Source organism: Hydractinia symbiolongicarpus, chromosome 12 (genome assembly GCF_029227915.1).
Source record: "Hydractinia symbiolongicarpus strain clone_291-10 chromosome 12, HSymV2.1, whole genome shotgun sequence".
Classification (NCBI taxonomy): domain Eukaryota; kingdom Metazoa; phylum Cnidaria; class Hydrozoa; order Anthoathecata; family Hydractiniidae; genus Hydractinia; species Hydractinia symbiolongicarpus.
The window spans coordinates 17,706,435-17,722,994 of NC_079886.1; the positions used below are offsets into that span (position 1 = coordinate 17,706,435).

Consider the following 16,560-nt stretch of genomic DNA (forward strand, 5'->3'; position numbering starts at 1 on the left):
TAAAAGAAGGTTTAGCTTGCTTTATTATTGACCAGTTATTTACTTTTATGTTATCACCATTTCCTCTTTTGACCTTTTTTATTTCAAATCCATCTTCACATTTACTAATTTCAAAAAGGAATTTGTCTTCTCAGGAAAAAAACATATTACTCGATTCTCATTCTTACACTTTATGAAGTTGAAAAACTTGTTGTTGTTATCACTTGCATGTGACTTCATTGGGGATAAGTTTGTGGCGTAACCACCAGTGTTGTAGTCTATAATAATAACAAATACATTTGATTGATTTTAACACTGGTGTGAAAAATTATCTGACATGACAAAATTCACTTTAAGTTTTTCATTAACATCATACATGAAGATACAAAACCATGTTCACCATTAATATGAAACTTAAAAGTATGACTTTTTTATTTCCTTAGATGAGGATAAAAGTCCACAGAAAGAATTTCCACAATGATTTAATTTAGTTAAGTTCCTTAGAACTTAACTTTGCAAAATGGGGGAGAAAGGGTTTGTTTGTTTTATACATTTCAGGTAAGAATAGAGAGAAAAACTCGACATCCTTTTTAGTGGTAGAAGATCCTAAAGACAATATTTTGTATAAGTAATCTAAAACAAAAAAATCTACATGTAACGTGGTAATAATGTTACGATATCTGAGAAAAAATGTTTTTTTCGCAGTGAAACAATGGAACAACTATTACCCAATAAGCTAGTTTGGATATGTATTAAATCTTTGTGTGCTATAGAAATGCTTAGAAAGTTATCAATACAAATGTTGTGAATGAACGTAAATTATTCTTGATTATCACAAATGTTTTCATTGCAAGTAAAAACGCCAAAGCTAATGGGATTCTATTGATTATTTTTCATAAAAAAGATAGGATATTTGAACATAAATAGTTTAAGGAAAAGAATAATTGACATCATAAGGGAAATCTTTGTGAAATTTACTCCAGATTATTTTGTATTATCTGAAACAAAATTAGATATTACTTTTCCAAATAGTCAGTTTGATGATTATGAATTAAGATCTAGAAAAGATCGGGATAAAAATGGGGGTGGGCTAATTGAGTATGTAAAAAGGGAGTGGTTTGTAAGCAAATAAACACAGCTAATTTTACAAGTAATGAAATTATATGTTCTGAGCTAAGTATCAGAAACAAAAAATGGCCTATTGTCACTCTTTATCGTCCACCACGTCATTCTAATCTTCAAAGTTTCTTTAAAGATTTGGAGAAAATTCTAAACAAAACACTCTCATCTTGTGATAACATCATTGTGATGGAGGACATAAACATGAGATAATAAATTATCATTACATAACTTCTCTTTGCGATACTTTTGACTTAAAAAACTTAGCCAAAGACAAAACATGTTTTGCAAGTGAACAAGGAATATCAATTGATGTTATTTTAACGAGTAAACAAAGGTCTTTTCAAAAAACTATGGTTACTGAGACTGGACTTAGTGACCATCATCTGATGATTACAGCTTTCCTAAGATCTCATCTGGTAAGCTTAAAACCAAAACAAATTTTTTATAGAAGTTACAGAAAGTTTGATGCGAGAAAGTTTCTTTCTGATGTTGAAAATATACGTTTTGATTTTAATGAAAATGACCCTGCTTCAAATTACGACAACTTGACAAAAACGTTTTGTTCTATTATTTAAAAGCATGCTCCTTTAAAACAGAAACTGCTCAGGGGAAATGAAGCACCTTTTATGAATAAAGAACTTAAACAAGCCATTTATACCAGGTCAAGATTTAAAAATCGATACAATAAAGATCCTACTGAAGAAAACAAGATTAAATATAAAAAACAACGAAATAAGTGTGTTGGCCTCAGAAAGAAAGCCATAAAAATGTATTTTAAAAATGTTATAGATTCTGGGATTGTAGAAAATAAAACTTTTTGAAAAACTATTAAGGCGGTTATAAACAATAAAAGTGGTTTGAACAATGATAACATTATGATTATCAAAGATGGTGCTCAGGTAACCAATGACAGTGAGCTTGCTGAATTATTTAATGATCACTATATAAACATTGTAGAGAAAAGTAGTGGAACCAAGCCAATATCAATTGATTATCGAAATTCCTTAGAAAAAGAGAAACTAATTAATGACATAATTAAAACATACGAGAGTCATCCGAGTATTGTCACAATTAAAGCCTGCAACGAAAATATAATTTTTTTTAACATTGAGGAGGTAGATGACAACATAATCACAAAACTTTTTATTAATTTAAACATAAATTCCTCTCCGGGTAGAGACAAAAATCCTGTCTTTTATAGAATCGAAACTTTCAATATTTTTGTCAGCCTATCGGAAAAACTATAATACACAGCATGTCTTAATTCGTTTAATAGAAGAATAGAAGAAAAAACTTTATTAAAATTATGTGGTTGGTGCAGTTTTAATGGATCTATCAAAAGCTTTCGATTACGTGCCACATGATTTACTAATCGCTAAACTTGAAGCATATGGATTTGAAATTAATGCCCTGAAATTTGTCCTGTCATACCTAACAAATCGAAAACAATCTACTCGTATAAGCGGACACTACAGTCTTTTCCAAATGATTCTTTTAGGTGTGCCGCAAGGATCAATCTTAGGACCGATAATTTTTAATATTTGTCTTAACGATATTTTTCTTTTCATAACCAAAAGTGACCAACACAACTATGCTGATGATAATACATTGTCAAGCTTTTCCAATTCACTTCAAAAACTCAATAAAATTTTAAAAGGTGAGTCTGAGCAGGCATTAGCATGGCTACATGAAAATAAAATGATTGCTAACCCTGACAAATTTTAATGCATTATCATTAGCAAAGATAGGATGAAAAACACAAGTAGTAAACTGATAAGAATGGGAGATAAAAACATATATTCGGAAGACACAGTCAAACTGTTACGAGTTAAAACTGACAATAACCTTAGATTTGATAAGCACTTAAATGAAGTTTGCAAGAAAGCATCTGCGCAACAAAATGCTTTGTATAAATTAAAAAACATACTTCGTTTTAAAGCTAAGAGTGTCTTAGCAGAAAGTTTTGTGTATTCAAACTTCAACTATTGTCCACTTATTTGGAATTTCGCATGCTCAAAATCACTTTCTAGGGTCCAAAAACTTCATAAGCGAGCCCTAAATTTTGTAGATATCAAATATTTAGAGAGAAAAGAAAAATAATTTCTAGCAAGAACAAGAGTAACTACATGAAAATTATGCGAATAAGAAATTTATGTATAGAGATTTTTAAATCTCTTAATAATTTAAATCCGCCATTTATGTTAGACATCTTTCAACGCAGCGAAAGAAAAAAGGCCTGTACGAAGTCAATATGTAAATAACCTTAAAATATTGAACTTTAATATTAAGAATTCTTAGGAAAAATGTTTTTGGGGCCTAAAATTTGGAATACTTTACCTTCCGAATTGAAAAGTTGTAACAGCCTTAAAAAATTTAAAACGAAACTAAAGGAGTTTGATTTTAGTCACTCGGTCTATTTAACTAATTTTTCATAATTTTTATACATTTTCATAAAACTATACACAAATTTTTGTCGGATTTGATTAGTTTCCTGTATATTTGTGAATTTATTTCTCCGTTAAAAAAATTAAGAGAGAAAGAAAGAAAGATTATTGGAGGTTGTACACTCAGTATTACGTGGAATATATATCATTTCTTTTTATTTGATTCTCACAGTCGCAGTGATGAAGGGAAGTTTATCGAGAATGGTCAATCAATGCTATTAAAATTTAGATCCCTGATAGTAATTGAGAAGTATATTAAAGCAACTTATTTAAATGGTTTCCAATCCTCTGTGTATGATATGCAATGTTTAACATTTAAACTCATATCAGAACATAGTAGGACCACACCCTGTGATGTTGAATTTTGCAAAACGTTACAGAGTGGTCATACGCTTGCTGTCAAAAATGAAATGTATGAGTAACAGAAAAAACACCTCGTGAAAATTACCAGCGGTTGAAGAGTTCTGAGAAATATGAATTAAAAAGAAAACGAACGATGGAAAACTATGAAAACTTTAAGTCTTATGAAAAATATGGTTTGAAAAAGAAACGAATGATTGATAATTATGAAAGTTCAAAAGTTTCGAAAAGTATAAATTAAAAAAAAAACGTGAATGGTTGAAAACTATCATCACTTTGAAAATTCTCTAAGTGTGAGCATAAGAAAAAAAGTAATGAAGGCTTATGCAGCTAAAGCGTTCAAAAATTTGGTTCCAATTGATGTTAAAGTAAAAAGATTCAAAGTTAAAGTAAGAAAAGTGCCATATTATGTTTGTGTGTGTTGTAACAGATGCCTTTATAGGAGATCAGTGATTGTATTTGATAGTGACAATTATAAAATGACTGAAGTGGATTTTTTTTATATTGCGCATGTTAGCAGGTTTGATAGGGGAGAATATATTTGTCTCACGTGTGATAAAAAATTAAAAAGAGGTTTCATTCCTTGTCAAGGCGTTTGTAATTAATTAGAACTTTTTTCATTTCTTCTAGTTATTTAAGGTGCCTTGAGAATGATCGCACGGGAGAAACTTATCAATGTCTGTATGCCATAAAAACGCAGAAAAGTGTAGGATAAAGAGATTGGAAATTTTAGACTACCACAGTTGCTTAACAAATATACCTTATTTTATGAATCGTATGGTTTAAAAAAAAAGAATGGGCTAAAACAGGTGATAAGAAAAACGGCAAAAAGAGTGCTGGAATCAGTACGTAGATGTCTCAAACGAATGTCTTTCTTGTTTTCATTTAATTTTATTGAGACGTTACATAAACAAGCTTTGTTTTTCTTTCGAAATAATTACCACCTTATAAATTAAAAGACATTATTATCTTGCAATAAATTTTTTCGCTGTTGAACTTCATAAACCGTAAATCAAATTACAATGATTAATGCTTGGTTTATATGATAAACCAGTTATCGCACTTGTTTCTCGAGAAATATCGTAATATCTTTTTCGTTTTTGATTCCCGCTTATTTTACTTGTCTAAGTCTTTTCAGACACCATTTTTTTTCTCAAAGTTTCCCCAAACTTCAAATTTTTTGTATAACTAAAATATTGTCGCATGATTATCTGATATGATAGGATTATCAAATTATCAGATTAAACCGAAGGATTTGTCTCTCCTTCGCAGAACATAAAGTAATAAATGCTGTTTATTTAAGAGTATTTTAGACAGCGGCAGGAAATGTTTGCTATGTCATTTTCGCTTAAAAGACATGCCTTAAAAACCGCAATAATTTCAAACCTCGTAATAGACACCACAAGGTCTGTATATTTCTTTAAAGTCTGAACAAAAACCATAACGACAGATGTATAAATACATTTTACTACGATAACTACTAGACTTTAATAAAGACTTATATGAACGGTGAATTCAGTTATTTTTGCCTCCTACTATCAAAAGAATAATATTAAGGATTTGAAGTTGAAATCTATTACTAATTATATACGTAGATACTTATTTGGGTCAGTAAAGGCGGATTTCCACCAGTGCGAATCTTTCTATCGCTCTAAAATTACACAAAATTTTAGTGCGACAGGAGTTCTACGCTGCAAATGAGTTTCAGTGCGATAGCATGCCAATACAAATTATTTTTTGTGCGAAATTTTCTTATGTGAACACACACATTTCAAGATGGCAGACAGTTCAGAAGAAGGAGAAGCTGTAGCTGCCTTAATAGTCATTACAAGTATAATTAAAAAGAGACGAAGAAAATCGCCATTTTCTTGGGTTCGTCAAATTTATAGAGAAAGAGAATTGAAAGGAATGTATAATCAACTGCTTCAAGAAATGAAATTGCACGATAGAGAATTTTACTTTAGGTATCTAGTAAATTTTAGTTCCAAGTTTGCTTCCTTTTGATAGTTATGGAGAGCATTTCTATTATTTCTTTCTTTGAAACTTTATTTAATATTTTATTTCATAGATTTCTTCGAATGTCTCCTGATAGATTCGAACATTTATTGTCTCTGGTAGGTCCATCAATCCAAAAAAGAGACACAAATTTTCGAAATTCAATTCCTGCAGCTGACGTTATCTTGCCTCAGGTGATTCTCAACAATCTCTATTATTCAACTTTCGCATTAGCGCGAGTGCTATTTCACGAATTCTGTCTGAAACAGCTGCAGCAATTTGGGAGAACCTAAGCAAATATGTAAGACCCCCTATGTCCAAAGAAGAGTGGTTAAGAATCGAAAATAAATTCGAAGACACGTGGAATTTCACACATTGTATAGGGGCAATCGATGGGAAACATATTGCCATGGAAAACCCTCCCAATTCAGGATCGCTCTATTACAATTACAAGGGGTTCTACAGCATCATACTGTTAGCAGTCTGTGATGCTAAGTACAACTTCATTCTCGTAGATGTAGGACAATATGAAAGTAACAACGACTGTGGTGTCTTATCAAAGAGTCAAATTGGAATGCAACTGGAAAATCAATCCCTTCAAATCCCACCACCTACGTCACTAGCTGGATGTAAATTTGACCCATTACCTTATTTTCTAGTTGGAGATGAAGCTTTCCCCTTAAAGAAAAATATGATGCACTCATATCCTGGCAAGCTGAACGAGCCTGAGAGAGTATATAACTATCGCCTCTCTCGTGCCTGGCGTGTTATTGAAAACGCGTTCGGCTTATTGCGGGCTAGATGGAGAATATTTAGCCGCCCAATAAAAGCATGGGTAAAAAATGTTGAAAATTTTACGCTCGGAGCAATTGCTTTACACAATTACTTACGCCAAACTGAAGCCGCAATGTATTGTCCAAATGGTTTTGTCGATAGCACAGACACGAATGGGGAGATTACGCCTGGGGAATGGAGAAGACAGGTGGGGCAGAACGAAGGATGTCTTTATGACTTATGTAATGTACGGGGCTCCCGGCCAGAAAGAAGTGCTACAGAAATGCGGGAAGCATTCATAATCTATGAATGACATTCATAGATTGCGGTTTGAATTTTGTGCTTTAGCATAATCTTGCTTCGCCCAGATACTTGTCTTAATTCTTCAGCAACCATTTCCCCAAACAGCCCATCTGCGTCCTTTTTAGCACTACCACGTTGAGTTGCTTTCAATGCAAAAGCCTCGCCGATGCTCTTCAAAGCAAACGTTTCTGTTTCTTCTTTCGTACTCTTACGCCCGCTCCTCTTTGTTGAAGTAACAGATGGTGGATCAATAGTTGTCATCTTGGCCAAACTTGGTGATTTTGTAGCAGGGTCATTCTCGTTATTTAAATAATCTTCAACCGCTGCCTCCGAATAAGAATCAATATCTTCCTCATCCTCCGGAGCCGCTATATTTGATTTTGTGTCTCTCAATTGATAATGCTTATCAAGCCAAGATAAAAAAGAGTATTCTTTCAAATCTTTGACACATGATTCAACGTCAGCCAAACCTGATCCCGACGCAGATTTATTTTTTAGGTTATTCGAAAATTATTGAATACGCTCAAGTTTTAACAGCGCAAAAATGTAGCGCATTGAACTGACAAACAAGGATAAACTTTACCCTCTTCACATCCTAACTCCTCCTCAACATTCTTCTAAGCATTTGCCACTCGATCTTTTTCTCGATACTCTTTGCAACTTTTGTCGTACAGACATGAAAAATTTCGAACAGCCTCTGCTAAATATTCATCTTCCCTTAAGTCGCACCTATTTGTTTTTCCCATTTTATAAAAACTTTTTTTACAACACTGCTCGGTTCACAACACATATGAAACTATTTCTTGTACTCAACAGTGTAAGCATGTGCTGAAGTTAAATTTCAATAGAATCTATTCAATTATTTTAAATGGACATTCGGTATTTCTTTGAAGTTGCACTTTTGGGCGAAAACTCAGAGCGATAAATATCAAAACTTTTTGATAATTGTCGCTCTGACTATCGCACTGAAATTGGGCGATAAGAGCAAAAAAAGTGTCGCTCTGCAATTTCCACTAGTGCGAAAAAAGATCAATGGGTCAAAAAAGCCAGAGCGATAAGAGAATTCGCACTGATGGAAATCCAGCTTAATAGCATAATGGTAATAGACATACCGTCTGGACAGTGTTATCGTCAATCGGACGAATCATTATTGCCGATCATTATTGCAATCATTATTGCAAACCATGACCTGTTGTTAAATAGGCCATTTTCTACTATTTTTACTTCGTGTCTGGAAACCACTGTATTGTACACAGTCAAGCAAGGATAAGAAATCAAAACTTATTTTATGCCAGTCGTCTATTTCACGAAAACTAAAAATTAACAAGTATTGTGATTTAGAAATGTCGTGCTTGATAAATATTATAAAACAATAATAAACTCAGCTTTTGAATAGATCCTGTTGAAGTTGTACAAAAGTGTATTTGCACCACCTCGACCCCCTTTCCAAACTCTTTTATCAACCTATTTTTCGCTGGAAAAATAGGTTGACATAATATCATCCGACTATTTTATTGCAATGTTTTAACGTTGTTTTGCCAAAATAAGCATTATTTGTTAGATAAGCGTTATTCACACCAGCCAAGCTCGCCTCATGTGACCTAATATTTAGATATTATTCATATGGAGGGTTTTTATATATTTATTGTTCTCTATGCACCATAGTTTGTAATGGCAGCCTATTTAACCGGGTTAGCTGGCCTCCATATAAACAGGCAGCTCTTATGATAGGCGAATACATAAGCTAGAAGAGAATGTTATGATCTCAGTAATATGGTATGTTCATCTAACCGTCTTCCATACATGGTCTATTGATAAGCTCTCTACCTGGAGGAGTTGCGCTAGAAATAGCATGAAAACGAGTTATTTGTAGTTACCTTGTATTTATTTTTCTTGGGACAAAAACGGTTAAGGGTACAGGGAAGTATGTTTCTTTTATAAGAATATGTTTTATATGGGAATAGATTATAAGAATAGCTATCAGGCTAAGATTTCAGATAAAACACAATACTTCTGATTTTGATATTCTTAGCGGGTATGAAAGTAATATGTTTAAAAATATTATTTTGAGTAAAGATAATAAAAAAAACTTTACTATGACATCGGAGCAATGTCCATTCTGCTACGTGCAGAACAGCAGTTCTATATGGTCAGACACAGACATAAAATTTCAAAAATTCCAACAATTATTAAAATTATGTAAAAAAGACTAGTTTTTTAAATCCTTAAAAGAAACCACGTTTAAAGTGCCTCTTATCATAAAACAATTTATTGTAAATTTCATTAAAGACTGCAAATAATACGTTTAATTGCCTAAAATTTGCGTGCACATTAATTTATAACAAAGCAATTACATTCCACGTGGTTTTAAAACTCTTCACAGCAAATTAGAATACAATAGCGAAATTCTTTGTCAATGAAGTTATTTCACTTTATCACGTAATTTGTTCTAACCCATTAAAAAAAGTAAAGAAAACATTTATAAAACACAAAACATATTTATAGAGGATGTTTTCAGGTGCATTTAAAAAAAATTGTAAAAAAGATATTGTCTTTGCCGGTTGGTTTGGTATAAACATAGGCGATATTCGATAACACATTCGATTCAAATATAGCTGATTTGTATTTTCTTAAATTCTGGTTCGCAAAATAAACAATTTTGTTTGCCAAAATAATAAATACAAGACTTTGTACATTCATGCAGGCTTTATATACAAAATTGGAAAAAAAACTCTGTGTATGCTCTATATATGTGGCATAGCCTAGGCTTAAAACAAAAATAATGCAAAAACCAAGCCATCCCGGTTAACCGTGCCAGGTCACTGCATACAAATAGCCCCTAGAAGTCCCAAATTGAATGATTGGCACTGTGCTCATTTCAGTAAATACAGTAAGATATATAAAATATTACTTTTTTTCTTCTTATCATTTTATGATCTTTTTCACGACTGCTTACGTTTGGCACCACGCTTTAAAGCTTAAAAAATATTGTGCAAGTTTACTAAAGCTAATCCTAAAAAGCAATAACTTATTGTTGTATATTTGGATTTGTCATACTATGTCAAGTTTTTAGTTTGAGGGTTTGTTTATTTTCTGTTTGATATCAAAACAAATCTCAAATCATTCTCACATGCGTCCAAATTTTTTAAACCGACTGACTAAGCTTCACACAAACTCGAATTTGAAGTGCTTAAATTTTCAGAATCAGGTCTTTCCCTTTTATCAGCGTCGGTGATTATAATCTGTGGGCAAGCAAACTGCTCGTCCACTGGATTTACAGGATTAGCGGAAGCTATCATACGTCTGATATCGTTAAGCTGAGTTTGAAACTCTTTCAAAGTTTCCTTTACGTCTTTGATCTGCCCTATGATTTCGACATGGCCCTTTTCTGTTTTTTCTAGGACGTCCTGTACGTTAACAAAAGGGTAACGGGCGTCTTTAAATTTTCTGACCAAACCCCAATACTTTAGTATCATAATAAAACGCAACGCGACTTTATATTTCGGCTTTACATGCCTTCCTTGTAAATCTTTGATGTAGGAATACCTTGAACTTTTAGAACTTTTTCTTGTTGCTCCTGTGTTTTTATAATCTGGTATGTCTGTCAGTAACTCATCTTTTGGTATAAGTGTATTATACGTCTTAAGCGGCAATTCGCCACGCTTTTTGTTGAATTCCTGAATCATCAATTTTTTTATCTCCGATACTTCGTTATAAGGTAGATGATGATGTCTTAACACAGGTAAAAGGTAAAGCCATGTTGCTCCCACCGTATTGTGCCTTGTACGCAAAGCAGCGTTCCTCCAAACAGATTGGATAAGGCACGCAGCCGGGTTCCGAATTTTCACGTAACGCTTTTCTTTCTTTTCTTTGTCTACTTGTAGTGCAAATCCAGAGCCTAGAATACCAGCAGGTAAAGCAAAGAATGCACAACCTACTAAAGCAAATAAGCCACCTGTCATTTTTCCGGGCCAAGTTTTTGGGCTATAATCACCATACCCGACAGATGTAACCGTTATGATAGCCCAGTACAACCCATTGACCATATTATTAATTTTGTCATCTTCAGGACCCGATTTTTCGCACCAGTACACCACATACGCACCAGTAAACAGAAGAACAAATCCGACGAAATAGCACGTCAGGAGTTCTTTACTATGTTGACGTACAACCTTGATCATAAACTTCAAGTCGCCACGTTGTCGATCAATCCTTAGGATTCGTAATATTTGCATGAACCGAGTTGTCCGTAGTATTGTAAAATACGCGTAATTGACGTGTAGAATCGCTGTTACCATAGTCGAGGAAATTACAAATACATCAACAACCATATATATTGATTTCATGAATTGGAGTCTACCAACAAAGCCTTTATATCGCCCTACATAGCTGCAAGACCACAATCGAAGTAAAAACTCGATAGAAAACCAAACTAGCAACACAACTTCATAATAAACCATTATACGAAGCAACTTTTTGTCTTCGTTTAATTCATCCACTGTTGATAAAATGCCAATCACGAGACTTCCAAATATGAAAATAAACAGAGTTAAGTGATAAAACATGTGAAATATATTCTCTGGACGTTCCAGCAAAATGTAAACAAAACGCTTTGTTTGTTTATAGGAACTCATAGGTTCAATTATTTTCGTTTCTTTCTCGACATTCATTTTGAAGCTGGGTCGTGCTTTTCTCTCTTTAAAACTGATTAAAATGTTTCGTAAACAAGGTTTAATAGGCTTTCTTGCATTGATAGTTGAAATTGAGCTTATTAAAACACTTGAGGAGGAGGGTAAATAAACCACAAGAATCTATTAAAAAATTTCAGCTAAGCTAGAAGTGTGTGAACGTATCATCCTTAGCGTCGACTGCGTATTGATTTATTTATTAATTTATTTTAAGATCTTTATAATTTGTAAGATCTTAATTTGCAACGCTACCCGTCTTACACATCTTGGTAATAAGTTTTAATCTGGAATGCGTAACGGTAGGATTTGGCGGGAAAACCAAAGTAACCAGTTTACACAAACAGCGTAATATTGTAGTTCTCTAGCTACATGTATCTTCATTGGAATACCAACCTTTTCCCCAGTGAATCTTGTAGAAGAAGATCTGGAAGGAGACTGCGTTCTAAAACGTTCATGACGATAAATGCTTGACCTATAATCCAGAGGAGAACAAAAATAAACATTTAAAATGTTCAAACATGGATTAGTCTTTCTACTCGCGCTCAAAATACACGACACTTTTTCTTCCACCAGAATGTTCATTTGAATTTTCTTTATAAACACACTAATTGATGATACAGTCTCCAGTAGCCGAAAATGTGAACGACTTATGAAAACATTTGGCATAACATTTCCTCAAATTGATTTTTTTATTTTATGTATAGGAAATTGATCTGGGTATTGTCCATGAGATACTCGTTTCAAAAGCATTGCAAGTGCGTCATTTCGAGTAACGGTTATGAAGAGACAGACAATAAACACTATTAAATAAGCTGTTTTTCACAAGCAGACTTTCTAGCAAGGATCACTAAGATTCGATACCGGCTGCTCGTTAGCCAAGCGACTAAAGAAAGGTTCAACACAATTTCCACCTCCAAACCCTGATTTAACAACCACTTTAATTTGACTCGATAATCAATTCATTTAACATTCCTGGTTAAAATAGGGATGGCTAAGGTTTTGTTTCTATTTATGCTATCTGTTTTGGTCACACATATAAATAGTTATTTATACACTTATAGGCTAAGACCGTGTAAACAGCAAAGATGTACAACTTTTCTCGGTTTTATAAGTTTTTTTAAAAGTTGGACATGTTCAACTTTTGCTAAGTTTTTTCTATTGATATTAACAGAATAATTAATGAGCTATTGCTAAACTAAAGATTTGAGCATATATTTTCGGTTTCTAACCAGTAGTCCGCTTTTTTTCTTCTACGATTACCCCTTCTGCTGCTATAGCAATAACCGCAATGAAAGATAAACGTGTTTTTTATTTGGTATTTATTGTAAAAAAATTTTTTTAGAAAAACTTATACATTTTAACTTAACGTGTAGACAGGTGTAGTACCTGCAACTGCACTTTTAAGTTTTTTTCTTACAACTAAACGTTTAAACTTACCATGTATTTTAGCCTTTAACTCTTATTTCAAGTGCTAATAAAATTTAGCTGCTTATAGATTTATGATTTATGAATTCTTCCGCTTAATTTAGCTTTACAAACTAGTCAAGCTCAAAGATTTCAAATATTTTGCCTTTTAATATTACACGCTTGTAGAATGTTTCGCGGACATTGGTTTATGCAAAAGAGGTAAAAATGTTATTGAATGTTTTAAAAATGAAAACTTGTTTCTCATTTTCTTCCGTGAATGGAATTGCTCTTATTCACCTTAACATAAAATTTCACGAATTTCGCGAATGGTTTTTTAAATAATATTTTGTGCATGCATAACTTGGAAATTTGATCTGAATCGGTCAAAAGCGCGAAAATAAATACCCGCGAATATTAGTACCATCGAGTTACTGTATATTGTAGCTATGAAATGTTTGTTCTTTAATTTTAAAGTTATTATAATTTTAATTAAAAAATCCTATTATATTTGTTGACTTCACAACTTATTAAAATTATATGCACATCATAGCTAGTTTGATTACAAGTGATAAAAAACCGTTTAATACCCGCGTTAATATTATTACATATGTTTTAGTTGGATACGCCCATATAATTTTATGATTATTCTATTCACTGTAAAGGCAGAACTAACGACTCTCCGTAATTATAATCTAGTTTAACTGAGCGTACATTAAATTAAATGGCGACTCAAAAATAATCCCTTTAATAATGATCAATTACCCAATTTTGACATCCAAGTTTAACTCGATTCACTTCAACTTCAGATTAAATTATTGTTTGAGACCTAGAGAGATTTAGTCATCCTTCTGTTGTTTAATACTAGGGATAGGGAAGTAAAGAGTTTGTAAATGTGAGACTGAGTATCTAATCAACTTAAATTTAAAAAATCAGTATAACCATGCAGCATAGTAATGAAGAGTTACTTTTGATTGATTGATTGATTTAATTTATTTACCGTCGGTTATTATATACAATAGTTCTTTAAAAAAAAAAATATTTTGCAAAAAACTAATCAAAACCGACCAAATATTTTTATATATTTACAATTTAGATGAAAACTATAATAAATAAATAATGAATAAATAATAAATAAAAGATAAACATTCCCCCTCTCCCATTTTCGTATTGATTACGCAAGTTATGGAATCAATTGCCGACACTCTGTGCATGATCAGTGAGAGCCATTCCATTTTTTAATCATTTGCTTAAATTTAACTAGATCTTCGCAACTCTTCGTATGAAAAGGAAGTTTATTCCAAACTTTTGGGGCTAAACATCGCAAACTGTATAGACCAAAGGTGCTTATTCTTACACTGATGGTTTTTAGGTTGTTCATGTTTTGACTTCTTACTGGCCTATCAGTTTCCTCAAAAAGGAAAATATCTTTCATGAAAGAAGGACTGATGTTTCTCCGAATTTTAAATATTTCTATGCATAAATATCTGTGCCTTAGTGCCCACCCATGTTTTGGACACGTGATTCGATTTCCCGATTTTTTCGGATTTTGCCAGAAAATCGGAAAAATCCAGATTCTCAGGCAATTTTTGGCAACTTTTCATGCGAGCTATGTAAAAACCGGAAAATATGTTAAATAACTTTCATGTAGCTTTTAGAAACTTCAAACAGAATGTAAAAATTCGGTCTAACAGTAAAGTAATTAAATTTTTAGCAGATTGTGGCATTTTGAACAAATTTCAGGCTTTTGATAACGTCACAGAAAATGTGCTGACGCAAGCAATAACTTATTGACGTCATTTTGTTCCTTTTGTGAGGTACTTATAGTACCTGAAAGTTTGATTCAATTGGATCAAGTCTATGACCGAGGGTCATATTATGTTCGGAAACAAACTCCGAACCAAATAAGGTTAAGCTTTGTCTGGAAACAGCTGGGTGAATTATATCGCCCGTAGGTAAAGGCGTAATTGATTGAATTAAATTAATTTTAACGGTCAACTTTGTCCTCGGCACTCCTATAAGTTGTAAGTTCATTAAATGTTTTAGACAGCAGATTATAGATTAGACCTGGGAACAGGCTCTTCCTAGCAGTAGATACACTTAAGATTTTTTATAGAGATGTAAAGACATTACCTCTGTTGCTGGTCGTAACAGTTGAGATTGTGGAATGTCTGCTGTTAGTCGAAAGGTTTTTGCTGGTGAGAAGTAGCACTAGTAGTATGCCAAGGATTGTAAATGTTTATTAGAGTGGTGGAGTACTGCAGTACTAGTGTTTTTGTCGGTTGCTTAATTGCAAGCCCGTTTTTTCTGTATTAATTATCAGAAACATAGACATGCCTGCGTTCGACTTTGTGTCGAATCAACACATTCTGAACAACCTGTCCATTCGGTGTAACTTGAGGCTGATAAATATGATAGGGCTTTCAGGTAGTAGTATATAAATGGTCATGTAGTTGACATATATAGTGCAAGTAAAAAAAGAAACAAATTAAATAAAACATACATGCTGTTTTGGGGGTGTGTTCGCATATATATCTGTAGCTATCTGTGCAACTCTTTCTTGAAAACCATGGCGTCTCAGTATAGAGGACAAAACAAATATTGGAAACCCTTAAAAGGAAATTCATTGTGCAATATTATAACACATAAATAATTACATATTATGTGAAGTTTAATTAATGCTGTCTATAATTATAATAATTCCTAACTTGATAGTGTTATGAACAACAAGAAAGCAGTAGATATTTGATATTTTTTATACACTTTGTGTTTATACGTCAGGTTTGGTTATTAAAATTAAAACAACTGATAAAACACTTTCAGTCCATTAAAACCATTATAAAACTTTAATTAATAAGATTTTAATGGACTCAAAGTAAATGCTTAAATAGGCAGTTGCTCTTAGTGTTTTTTTTTTTCAGGTAGTGCATATCAGCATGTACAACTACAGTTTCGTTTAAATTTTTTTTCACGTTTTTCCCACTGCTGTTCAACATTTTCTTCATCCATGAACTACTTAGTGTAGGTTTCTCAAATAACTTTAGCACAATGGCCTAGGAAAAAAACAAGCATTCATTTAGGATATCTTGAAAATTTGCGTTCGTCATGATGTTTTTAGAAGAACAGTTAAATATAAATATAAACTTTTATAAATTCGATTCAGTTTTCATCAATATCAATAAATACCGCTAATTCAATCAACCCAGTGAATTTCACATTTGTTCAAATTACTTTTTACAATAGAAAATAAAGAAGGATAATTTTTCCCTCCCTGTTGTTGTCAAATAGTGTGAAAATAATTCTAAAGCAGTCATATATTAAAGAAACTATATTAAAGTTATATCTTCTGTTTCTGTAGCTAGTGTTACGCATTAATAAATTGATAGAATAAAGTTTCCTTCGGTTTTGGAAGTAGTAAGTATTATCTATTTATTTTCATTCTGCGATTTATCAATTATAACCCACTGTTAGCAATGTCATTAATAATTCGG

The 16,560-nt window shown here is 32.6% G+C and overlaps 2 protein-coding genes across 2 annotated transcripts; one reads left to right on the plus strand and one right to left on the minus strand.

The window, feature by feature from the left end:
• The first annotated feature begins 6,213 nt into the window (after positions 1-6,213).
• On the plus strand, positions 6,214-6,976 carry LOC130621334 (putative nuclease HARBI1). The gene is made up of 2 exons (XM_057436629.1): positions 6,214-6,882; positions 6,941-6,976. Exons 1-2 carry the CDS (start codon positions 6,214-6,216, stop codon positions 6,974-6,976), a joined length of 705 nt encoding a protein of 234 aa, XP_057292612.1.
• Positions 6,977-9,706: 2,730 nt separating this feature from the next.
• Positions 9,707-11,765, minus strand: LOC130622402 (potassium voltage-gated channel subfamily KQT member 2-like). Its single transcript, XM_057437858.1, has one exon. The coding sequence runs from the start codon at positions 11,645-11,647 to the stop codon at positions 10,136-10,138; it is 1,512 nt and encodes a 503-aa protein (XP_057293841.1). The 5' UTR covers positions 11,648-11,765; the 3' UTR covers positions 9,707-10,135.
• Between the last annotated feature and the right edge of the window lie 4,795 nt (positions 11,766-16,560).

Coding starts and splice junctions, on each gene's coding strand:
- LOC130622402 (XM_057437858.1), bottom strand. CDS start 11,647: ATGAATGTCGAGAAAGAAACGAAAATAATTGAACCTATGAGTTCCTAT.
- LOC130621334 (XM_057436629.1), top strand. CDS start 6,214: ATGTCCAAAGAAGAGTGGTTAAGAATCGAAAATAAATTCGAAGACACG. Junction 6,883..6,940: donor CTGGGGAATGGAGAAGACAG/GTGGGGCAGAAC, acceptor GCTCCCGGCCAG/AAAGAAGTGCTACAGAAATG.